Source organism: Ictidomys tridecemlineatus, unplaced genomic scaffold (assembly GCF_052094955.1).
Source record: "Ictidomys tridecemlineatus isolate mIctTri1 unplaced genomic scaffold, mIctTri1.hap1 Scaffold_103, whole genome shotgun sequence".
Taxonomy (NCBI): Eukaryota; Metazoa; Chordata; class Mammalia; order Rodentia; family Sciuridae; genus Ictidomys; species Ictidomys tridecemlineatus.
Window position 1 is genome coordinate 82,237 of NW_027520990.1, and position 11,750 is coordinate 93,986.

The 11,750-nt window shown below is 47.4% G+C and overlaps 1 protein-coding gene across 2 annotated transcripts; it reads left to right on the forward strand.

Annotated features, from left to right (window-relative positions):
* The first annotated feature begins 463 nt into the window (after window positions 1-463).
* On the forward strand, window positions 464-8,456 carry LOC144372438 (prolactin-like). Of its 2 annotated transcripts, none has more exons than XM_078035815.1 (5): window positions 464-491; window positions 2,780-2,955; window positions 4,236-4,343; window positions 6,021-6,213; window positions 8,278-8,456. In XM_078035815.1, exons 1-5 carry the CDS (start codon window positions 464-466, stop codon window positions 8,454-8,456), a joined length of 684 nt encoding a protein of 227 aa, XP_077891941.1. The 2 variants fall into 2 exon arrangements, with proteins under 2 accessions (XP_077891941.1, XP_077891942.1); XM_078035816.1 differs by having other exon boundaries at window positions 2,783-2,955.
* The last annotated feature ends 3,294 nt before the right edge of the window (window positions 8,457-11,750 follow it).

Genomic DNA, 11,750 nt, shown 5'->3' on the forward strand with positions numbered 1-11,750 from the left:
TAATTCACCTGGCAATCTTGAGTGAGAAATTTTATAATTTCTTGATATACGAAAGTATTTCCTGAGTGAACTATAATGTATACGTTCAAGAAACTGCAGAGAAGCAGGTGAATTTTCAAGCAAATGACTTCTATCGATTTACAGATCCTCCAACCCAAACTAGTCTCCTGATCTCACCTTCATCATTTCTCTCATTTCCTTTTGGTCTAATTAATCAAAATCCTTCATTTCTAGCCAGTTTGTCTTCCTGAATATGAATAAGAAATAGAATACCATTTGATGTTTGAAATTATGGAGGTAATCTCAATGACGGAAATGGATGGCCCCGGAAAAGGGAGGAGGGTGCCTGATTAAATATATTCATGAAGATGTCAAAGGTTTATAAAGCCCAGGCCCATGGCAGAGAATGCTGTGGATGGCCAGGTGTCCCCTGGAGAAGTGCATCTCTTCAAGGGTCACCACCATGGACAGCAAGCGGTCACCATGGAGAGGTACATGCAGCAGATCACTCGGTTGTAGGCTTTACCATCACACCTGTGGGGTGAGTGTGCAATTTGGCTGAGAGCGGGAGGTTCGGGCTTATAGACTTGGAAGAACTATCTGACCATAGACCTAGGGAACAACTATCTATACAGGACACAAAGGATAAACCAGTGGTTCAGAAATGGAGGCATCGAATCCCCCTTTCTCTTGGGGACATTTGGCAATGACAGGAGACCTTTGGTATGGTCTTCACTGAGGTGCCAGAGGCCAGGGGAGGTGCACCTGTGACTAGCGGGATCCTTAGGTCCTGCAAAGCATGGGACAGCCCCCACGAAAGGGCTCATGCAGCTCAAAGCCCAATATGGCTAGTGTTGAAAATAAGACTGATAGAATCAGTGCACCCCAGTTGCCCAACTCACCCCAACTCCTGCAGGTAAGGCCAGCGTTGCATGGCCCCTGAGCCCTCATGGGGACTGGCCACCTTGAACCAGCCCCTCTGTGGCCTTCCTCTCTGACACTGTCACGTGCACAAGGACAGCAGATGGGTGTCTTATTCAGCCTTGTCCATCTGGCTCAAGCCAAATGGCTTTTCTAAAGGAAAAGTGACGCAGTACAAACTAATCACTTTTCTTTCTTGGTGACATTTGCAGAAAAAGTAATTTAGAACGATCCTAAAATGTGTTTATGAAATGAACAAAAATATAGATTTGACCTCATCTTTGACTTCAACAATCTTTCAGATGAAAAATGTGTAGATAAATGCACTCAGAACATCTATCCAAGTATCCATTTCCTAGAACTGCTTTTCCAATTTCTCTGTGTGCAAAGAACATTCAACTCACCCATAGAGATAAAATATCCATTTAGCCACACGATGTACTACAACATGCATAAGATAAAGTTTTGGAAGCGTCGTATGTTTGGGAAGTTAAAAGTCCATATTATGAACCATTTCATAATATCACTTTGATTCTGTGCAGCTAAAAGCTTGCCTAGTTATATTTTATACCAAACAATGTTTGGGGTGTGGTTAGTGTTTTAGGTACTTGTGTTTGGGTACTTTTACTTAGGTAAGTCTTTGACATTTGCCAGTTTACGTTGGATGTTTCCAACTGCACTGCTCAAAGCTTCTGTGGAACTTAGTTTTCTGAGAAATGCATTTTTATTTCAGATTCTTTTGGAGTAGTGTCACTGAAGTTGGAGGTGATTTTAATGTGGTGGCTTCATGCCGGTTCTGGTTCTTTCCTTTGGAGAGTGTAAATTATTGATATCTCAGAGGTCTGAATCTGTCTGTCTGTCTGCTGAGACAGTAAATTGGTCTGAAGCCACAACTGAACCTGGTCAAAGACTTTTAAAGTGAGAGTTTCCTAGAGCAGGGAGAGTGGATGAAAACCCAGCTTCCTGGGGAATCTGCACTCTCGAAGCCAAAGGAAAAGAGTTGTTCTTTACAAGGAGCAGCTGTACCTCTGCAAACACTGCCTCATGCTGCTAGGGTGGCTGCCTGCCACTGCACAGGTGTAGGTGGAGAGCCCACAGGTGCGTCCGTGTGACAAGGTGAAGTGCAAAGACTGCACAGTATTGGTGCCTGTCTCCCCCACCTGCTACTAACAGGACTTGGGGAAAGTCACTTAACCTCTCTAAGCTGTCTGTCTCATCAGTATAATTTGATGACAATTACAAAGGCTCAGACTATTCACAGGCAATTGTACAACTCAAATTTAGAAAAAGAAATAATTGAAGCTTTGGCCAAGCACGAAGCCACGGCATGGGATTGTCAGGATGAGGACGGGAGCCCAGGCCATGGCGTCCCCATCATGATGGGATGCTCCTCAGGCTCAGGACTAGTGCTCAAGCAACTGCCTGTTTATTCCTGTCAGGCATGAAGACGAAACATGATCTATGCTAGTCTTGTCCCCCGTGCAGAGATCAGACATTGAGCTAAAAAATTACCAACTCCAGGAGAGTCTGCAGAGAATTTGCAGGAACTCCAGAGACATTAAACTCTCTTAAGAGAATGACTTTGACATCCGGGCTCAGAATTAATTGAAGCTCCAAATGTTTGCAGAGCCCAGAGGACCTCTGGCAGGAACACAAAAATGCAAGAAGCCACGCCTTCCTCCAATTCTGCGTATCTGCAGAGATAACTTGACATCTAAGTGTGCACAGTGGACGGGTGGATGCTCCCCACCCAACCAGGCAGAGGAGGACAGGGGGCGAGGGGCCTCCCCTTGGCAGGATCGCCTGTGATAACCTCAGCCGAGCACACCCCTAAGAGCGGCTTGTGTTCCTATCTAAGCAGGGTCACTCCTCCTGTTGCTGGTGTCAAACCTCCTGTGCAAGAATGTGGCCTCCCTGCCCATCTGTCCCAGCGGGGCTGTCAACTGCCAGGTGTCCCTCCGAGACCTGTTTGACCGTGCAGTCATCCTGTCTCACTACATCCATAACCTCTCCTCGGAAATGTTCAATGAATTTGTAAGTACCTCACATCTGCCTCTCCCCAGGGCAGGCCGTCCTACCGCTCACCCAGAAAACCTCGCCAGCCACATTTCAGAGAGCATCCCGTTCGAGCTCAGAGAAGCACCATCCAAGAAACAGGAGGAAGGGAAAGTCTCAAAGAACGTAGTGACCTTTTAAAACCGTATTCCACCTTATTTTTTATCAGAGGTTTTTAAAAATCTGAACAGACTGATATAAAGTCCTGCTAGGCGGGGCTCAGGAACAGTGCCAATTTATTCTCCTGGCACAGAGAGCTCAGTTCCCTGGGTCCTCTTCGCTCAGCACCCTGAAGACACCCAGTAAGTAGCTACACAGCAGGGTGTGAGTGGATTAGGCCTGATCAAGAGAGACTGGATCCATCCTGATGGGAGGGGAGGGGGGGTCAAAATAGCTTTTCAGAAACTGGAAAACTCTAGGGCCAGGTTAGAAATGGAAACAGGCTCTGTGTCCTTGATGAAGGCCCTTGGGAAGTTGAGCTCTCCTGGGTCAGCCAGATGTGGACAATGGCACTTCCATACATCAACAGTCCTCCTGGGAGCATGTGGCTCAGGTTCCAGAACGTTCCTGCACACTCTTCTTGCCGTGCACCATATTTTCCGTCATTCTCCATCTCTGACTGGCCATCTCTTCCCACTCTGCCTTGCATTCCCTTTAAACTTTCCCAATTTTTGTTAAACACTAGTTTTAAATAATAAATATTGATCTCTGTATTTTTTCCTTGTTTTATTCTCAGTCCATGGCTCAAAATCTCTTACATTTGTATGTCCTGTTTTTTTTCTGACTCATTTTTTTGACAATCCACAAAAGTTCCCTGAATTCCTGATGCGCTTCACCCATCCAAGGAAAGAAGACCCATGTGGACTCGCAGGCAATAAGAGATTAAATGGCTGAACTTAGATACATACGCAACGTTGGCATTTGACTCAAATACCCAAGGAAGACGGTGGTAAAAAAACACCTCATAGATCTTAGGTTTGCTATTTTAGTGGTCGTTTTCCAAATTATAACTTGTAGGGAGGCGAGAAGGAAGGGTGATACAGCACGGGAGTCATAAAGGAAGTAGGAAAATGAGGTGGAAAACGTGAGATTCAGAGCTGATGGAAAAGAGTGGGCAAAGGGTTAACGCTTCGGGTTCCATTTTTAGGCAGCTAACGTTTTTTAATTACCTATCCACCAAATGTCTTAATATTCTGCTAACAGATTCATCTGTTCAATTCTCAAACACCAACTGATTGGATCTCCTGCATCCTCTCCAGGACAAACGGTATGCCCAGGGCCGGGGGTTCATCACCAAGGCCATCAACAGCTGCCACACCTCCTCCCTCTCCACCCCTGAAGACAAGGAGCAAGCCCAGCAGATCCACGTGAGTCCTCAGCTGGCCTCGTGCCTGAGCCACTGAGGCCGGACATGCATGGCCATGCCGTAGGGCATCAGGGACACTGTCAGGGGGTAATGGTGACCGCAGGCACAAAGAAAAACGAGGAAGAGAGAGCAAAGGAAAATCGTCACAGTGTAGTTGATAACCTGTAAGAAAAGCCCAATGCTACCCAAGGATTTAGTGTGGGGGGTGTTGTCCATGCGGATGACATTATTCTGACCATGCAGGATTACAGGTGCTAGACTGTGGGGGCTGGATTGGCCATGCTTGGTAAATATCCACTCAGGTACACAACACAGACACGCACAGGCAATTCTTATCTGTTACTCGAGACTCCTCCTCTGGAACCTTTGCCGTCCCTGACCACTGCGTGATTGGAATCCTCTCTCCTGGGCCTTCTAGACTCCCCTCTGCTCTGCTTTGGCCTCTCTAAAACCCCCTTCCTCGTCACTGACACCTCTGCCCTCCTAGATCTTCACGGAGACTCCTCCACCAGGCAGGTCCATCAGACAGGATGTCAGGTTTCTCACCAGGGCAGCTCTGACCAGGGTTGATGACAGCGCTGTCTGCCGGTCCAGCCCAGGCGTCCACCCAGCTCTGCCTGTTTTGTCACGGTGGCTCTGTTCTGATACCCTGCCAGAACCACAGCCTGAACATGTTTTAAAGTAAACACCATCCTGTGTCCACCCCTCACACAGCACCTCTGTTCTCCCTCCACACTTTTCCCAGTGGTCTGGGTATTCTGTCTGTCTGCTGTGCTCATTAATAACGATGATCCTCCTAAGAGAAAGAGGAGGGCCAGGGAATGCTGGCGGAGGCCACCCCGGCCAGCACTTCACAGAGCGCACGATGTGCGTTCCTGCTCCTCTCGTTTCCCTGTTTCCAGTGCCACGCCCACTGGACTCTGCCCTTCCTGACCACTAGAGCAGCTACAGACACCAGCACAGCCAGTGCTTTAAACCTACCCATGATCTTACTGTTCAGCATAAACTGGGGGATAAAACTCCACTGGGACTTCCATCTGCTGTTTGAGGATACCACTGTCCCCCCACAGGCTGCTCTGCCTGAGGCACGGGGCAGGGAGTTGTGCAGAGCCAGGGAGGCACACCGGGAGCGCCATGTTGTGTTTGTGATCTCTTGGCTCCAATATCCCAAAATGAACCTAAAAATCACTGAGATGTTAATGAACCAACCCGGTTCATTAGTGCGAGCGAATCCTTGGGTGACAATGATCCGTGTCACTTGTCACGGATCCTGGTGGAATCTAGCTTTCCCCAGGCAGGTCCCGAGAGTGCCTACTGATTTCCAGCAAAGCCCGGCTCCTCTCCGTGGAGAAGCAAAGCAATCAAACACGACAGATCAGACTGAGTGGGTAGACGGAGGGTGGGATTCCAGAGGGTGAACAGAAATGTTTCCAATGAGAACGCTCCTTGGAAAAAGTTGTCACTCAAATCAACTAGTTTTTCTGTTTCACTTTAGTGCAGTCTAGGCCCTTGACTTAAATTTTACTTTTCTATAATTTTTATCATTGTCCCCCAAATTGGATAGACACACAAGAATAACCAAGGGGTTCTGTAGTTCAGCCTGTCTGAGCAGAGACCCCATTAGGCAGCCCTGCTAATCTCTGCTGCTTCTAATGGGTCCCTCAACGTGGCTCCACAGCACGAAGACCTGCTGAACCTGGTCCTGCGCGTGCTGCGCTCCTGGAACGACCCTCTGTACCACCTGGTGTCGGAAGTGCGGGGCATGCACGAGGCGCCCGACGCCATCCTGTCGAAAGCCATCGAGATCGAGGAGCAGAACAAGCGCCTCCTGGAGGGCATGGAGAAGATAGTGGGCCAGATAAGCCCCCCGGGCGCCCCTGCTGACCTCCTTAGTGAGGGAAGTGGTCTCTCCGTGGGAAACCAGTCTTCAAGCACCTCACTTGGCAGAAACGAAACTTGGTGTTCTTTTTCTAGATGGCTACTAAAGTAAGCTAGCTCCTCCTCACTGGTCATGTCAGGCCCAGTGTAACTGAGCCGAAGGGATCCCTCCTGATACTTGGCAGGTGCAGAGTCCCCTGTCCTGTCCACCACCCACCAAAGGCGCTTCCCTTCCTGGGACTGGTGGTTAAATATTTTCAAGGGAAAGAAAACCAGAGAACAGAATTCGTGAGAGGGAACCATTCTTTCTCGTTTCTCCTCACATCAGAGGATGAGAGTAGGGGAAGGAGCAAAGAGGGAATCAAATCCAGAGGGAGCGGTCCCCTCCACCCGACGCTGCCCAAGGAGAGTGAAAAGAGGAGGTCACAGTGTTTGTGCTGTCCCCTGAGCTCTAGCTCTCAGGTGCCACCAAATGGAGGAGGGTGTATTTCTGGAAAGTTCCTTATTTTATAGTTTAAAGAAAGTTGCTTCCCTATAATACTTTAGTGCTTATGGATCCTAAGTCAAAACTCATATCATTGCATTTAATCTCCCCAAATAACTTCATACTCAGATCGTATTAGTATTTTTCAATATGTATCTCCATTCAGATAGAATCATTTCAACCCTGGTGAGATAATGGCTAAGCTGCTCTCTGAAGTTCTCAGAAATAATGTATCATCTAAAGAAAAACATATGATTATAGAGATAATAACAGAAGCAATTTCATATTTTTCTTTTTGTGTACCAAGTACACGTTATCATGTGTCATTTCTGTCATTTTCATGGAAGGAGAATATATCCAACACAAATACAAGGAACATATTAACCCAGGAACACAGGAAATAAACACCTTGATTCCAAGTTATTTTCCTCATTACCGTGAGCCTACTTCCTGAGGTCACTCATTTATTCTATAATACTTCATTTTCTGATCCCTTTTTCCTACCATTTATTTATTTACTCTTGCTCCTATCCTTGTACCTTGCACAGTAAATTCTGCCTTAGGGCTCAAGCACCGAAAATTCAAGCATAAAAAGCATAAGGCGACAGACAGACAGACAGACAGACACACACACACACACACACACACACACACTCACACACACTAAGTTCTCATAGGAATCCAGATTTTAAAATTATAGGAGTGAGCTCAGCAGACCAGGTCTGTGATCGTGGGACTGTGTACTAGCTGGTCTCCAGGTCAGCGGACATCCTGCAAGGTGCCAGGATGGGCCCTTGGGCTCCAAGATCTCCGGGGAGTCCTAGAGTACAGAGGAGCACATGCTCCCTCTCTCTGCTGTCGAGCTGGTTCTGTGATCCCCGTCTTGCCCCCAGCCCAACTCACCAGCACCACTGAGGGACAGCTGTCCCCCCGGCACCTGCCCGCCCCTAGCTGCTCCTCCCAGCACCTCCCACCAGGGAGCTAGAAAGACAGCCGCTGTCCCCCTTAGAAGCCTGGAAGGTAGCTTCCCTGGCAGAAGATGGTCTTGGTCACAGTCATCACTGAGCTGGCCACACCTTCACGCAGTGAGTGCCACCCACCTGGCACCTAGGGCTTTGGAACAAACACGTATGGAGAACAGATTCAGTTCAAAGCAAGACACCATCAAAAGAAATCAGGTACCAAGGACACATGGGGGCAGATTCGGGAATGTAGACGTTCTTGAAATGAGAGAACAGAAGCCAGCTCCTCCGTGGTCCCGGGCTCAACTCCATGCCGACCTTCCAGGAACACCTTCTGGCTCTCTGTCTGTCTGTCTGCTCCTGCAGGAAGACTTCACCTGCAGGAAGACCCCTTTAAAACTCACACACATGTTCTGCTTTGAGTTTTTAGATGACTACCATGTTGATGGCGCCTTCGCTTAGATACATAAAAACCAGAATCTATGCCTTTGGGTTTATATTCTGATGTCTTCCCTAAATCTTGATTTAATAATGAGAAGGATAGAGGATCGGCGAACTCTAATCACGTGAAATAATGAGTGCCTTTCTTGGTGGTTAGGTTCACCCTGGAGTCAAAGAAAACGAGATCTACTCGGTGTGGTCGGGCCTCCCGTCCCTGCAGATGGAGGACGAAGACTCTCGCCTCTTTGCTTTTTATAATCTGCTCCACTGCCTGCGCCGCGACTCCCATAAGATTGACAATTACCTCAAGCTCCTCAAGTGCCACATCGTCTACGACAGCAACTGCTGACGCCACTTCTGAGATGGTTCTTAAAGGTCTATCCCTTGGCAGGCTTGTGTTAGTTGTCGAGCACTTTAATGCATGCTTGGGTGTATGGGTTCTTTCTCAAAAAAATAAAATCTGAATCTTTAGAAATGTCATAATCTGAAAAAGTCAATATGTCAAAGTTGTTTTTTTTTCTCCCTTTAATGCAAAAATCAAAAGAAAATCTCTCTCTACCATTGAGAAGCTTCTGTCAAAAATCATCACAAATGACAAAAGCTAGCCTTGCAAATAAGACGGCCGGCAACTTACTTAAGAATCACAGCCAATAAATGTGGGTCAAGTTATTAGAGCCCTAGTCCAATTACTATGACGCATTCGAGTCCTGTGAGAAAGGAGATTGAATTGTCAAGATCTTTACGAAGGCCAGCCACGTTCCCTGAGCTAACTTTCACAGTGTTGTGACAGACAGCGTAAGTACTAGGTGACAGCCGTGGCCCTAAATAGCATGAGATTTACTGAACAGTCTAAAAATTGTTAGGATACAAATGTGCAACGGCTTCAGATTCCTCTAACAGCTGTCTTCACCCATATTCCACTGAATTCCCACCCCCTCAGCATTATCTTGGACATAGATATATGTTCCGGTCACTTCGGGCCTAACAAGTCCACTCAAGTTTCAACTCCATCTCCTCTTTGAATTATTAGTGCTTTCCCTTCCCTCTAGAGTGGCTCAAGGGACACAGCAGGGACAGCAGGTATGGTCTGTTCCTGTAAGGTTTCATCCTCTCCTTCCGGGTCTCCATTCCCCTGGTGGATACGGTGGAATGGGATAGAGGACCAGGAGAAAGAGAAACGTTCTGAAATCACTGACCTAGGAGGGGTTGCCGTGGATTTCTCCTGGCTGCAGGGGCTTGAGTTCCCTGCGGGACAGGTGTCTCTCTTGTGAGGCATGCTTGTGATCCTCCAGACACCCGCCAAAGGGGACACTTCACTCTTTAGTGTATTTATCAGAGAAATACTCAGACTCCATTCTCCTGTGCTCTGCTGCACAGCTCCACCATCTGTAGTGTTCCTTACAGCCTCTGCCATTGCTTGTCCTTCACCCTAAAGTCAAGGTCAGCTATCTGCCAATGAACTCAGAGGGCAGGCATGCACCAGAACACCTTCGAGCAGTGGAGTGGCAGTCATCCCGGACCACTGCTGACCCCTCCCGGGGGTCTCTACAAGTTCTCTCCTCTGTCCGTGCAGCAACAGAGCAGATCAGAAAACCGGGTCCTTTAGCAGACATTCACAGAGGAGGAGATGCCATTCTCCCCTTCTCCTAAGCCGAATAAGTCAGGATCCGATCAACCATCGTCTTAGAGTCAGCATCACGAACATTCTCTACTAGGCCACAGGGGTGGGCCACCCCCAATACCTAGGCTTCCATTCACTGGGTCTGGACAGAGGTGAGTGGTGAGGGTTGTCCAGCTGCCTCTCACAGGGGCAAATGGGCCAGTCCTCTCCCCCGCCGTCCGTCCAAGGCTTGCTGCTACCAGGCTGCTTCTGCCCCAGGAGCAGGGGCAGGGCTCCTGTGGGCAGTTCTTGAAGGAGTGGAAAAGCAACGGGGGTGCATCCCTTCAACATGCTGATGGACTGAGATACAAAGATGGAGTGGAAGAGAAGGAAAGAGAAGAAGGAAGGAAGGACAAGGTAAAGGTCACTGAGTGCAGTATCCCCGCAGAAGATCAGAACAGCTAGAATTCTACCCTTGGTAAAAACCCACATCTTCCTTTATTTTTATGCCCCAAAGGCAAATACCATCCAGTTCTCCTTCCATTTCCCTTTTCTCTCCTCTCACTTTTCTGAAAAGTCCAATCTTATCAAGAGCATGTCTGTCTTTAATCTGAGTCGTTATAGCTATAGATCAGCAGAATTTGGAATCTCTACAGATGAGAATTCAAGAAAAATTTCCTCCTTTGTTATTTTTAAAAGGAAAAATAAATAAATAAAAACAAAGAAGGAGAAAGAGAGAGAAAGCCTGTCCCACACTCACAGAACCGTCCCCGGGCAAACCCATCTCTTCCCTCATGGCCAGTTTTGACCTGGGTCTGCTTTGTTCTGTCACTGTGGTGACCCAAACCTTTCAGAACACAACAGAATAACTGGCCCCAAATCAATCTATGAACTGCTCTCTTCCCTCCTGAATTCTTGCAAAATGTCAGCACTCTCTCTCTCTCTCTCTTTCTCTCATATATCACTATTTTTCTTTTGAAAGGCAAGAGAGTAGGGGGAAACCTGTATATACTGCATTTCTAAGTTATTTATCATTGAAAATCCCATTGTTGCCCATTTTACTCCCTTCCCTTCAATCTCGTTATTTCCAACAGAGAGGATGGTATTTACCAGGGGTGAAATTTGGCAACCGATGACAATGCCATTGTGTGACAGCCACATTCACCATTAGCAGCTTCATGTCCTCTTCTCTGACAGAACGTTCATTCCAAGCATCAATTTAAGACTCTGGCCAACAACAGGGGGGCGGGGGCGGGGGGTGAGAGTAAAAGGCCCCTGCTTAGCTGTGACATATAAACTGAATACTGTCATTTCCAGACACAATAGAGCAGAGCCACAGGTGTTCTGTAGAGTCAGCAAGGGGCAGCAGGAGAGAGGATATTTGAGAGGCACATAACAATCACTCCCTTTCCAACTAGAATCAGTCCATTTTATCTTCTTCTTCTATGGATTTCCATGTAGAATTACATTCGAAGAAATAGCCCTGCCCTGCTCCAGCAAGAATAACAGCAGTGGTGTTGAGACTGACATCAATCAGTCAAATCTTGGGATTCACTGATCACAAGCCAGCGCACAATAAGGGCTTAGCCAGAAGGATAGAACAGGTGTCTTCTAGGAGTCTGCTCTCAGGTTGTGAAAAGAGGGCTGTGGTAATGTGCAAATTAACATGCTGCACGGTAGAGAAAGGTCCCCAAGAGAGGAGAGACTCACAGAGGGCCAGGGTGGCTCAAGGCACAGCTTTGGGACCTGCAGATGTGAGAGCCGGCAGGGTCCTGGAGAGGCTGTGCTGATGGCCTTGTGGCAGAGCTCTTGTGGAAGACTCACCGGCAAAGCAGGAGACTGCCCACCTGCTGATTAATCTGAATTCACTAAGATTTAGGTGTCTCAGATGTCTTGAGCAAAAAGACCTGAGATGTTAATACATACAGCTTTGTAAGCTTTCATTAAATAACTGCCTTTGACTTAAACCTAAGAAATGCCCATTTTTTAAACAGACATGTAATATCTCTCATTATTATATATATTATCCACATTACAAAAAAC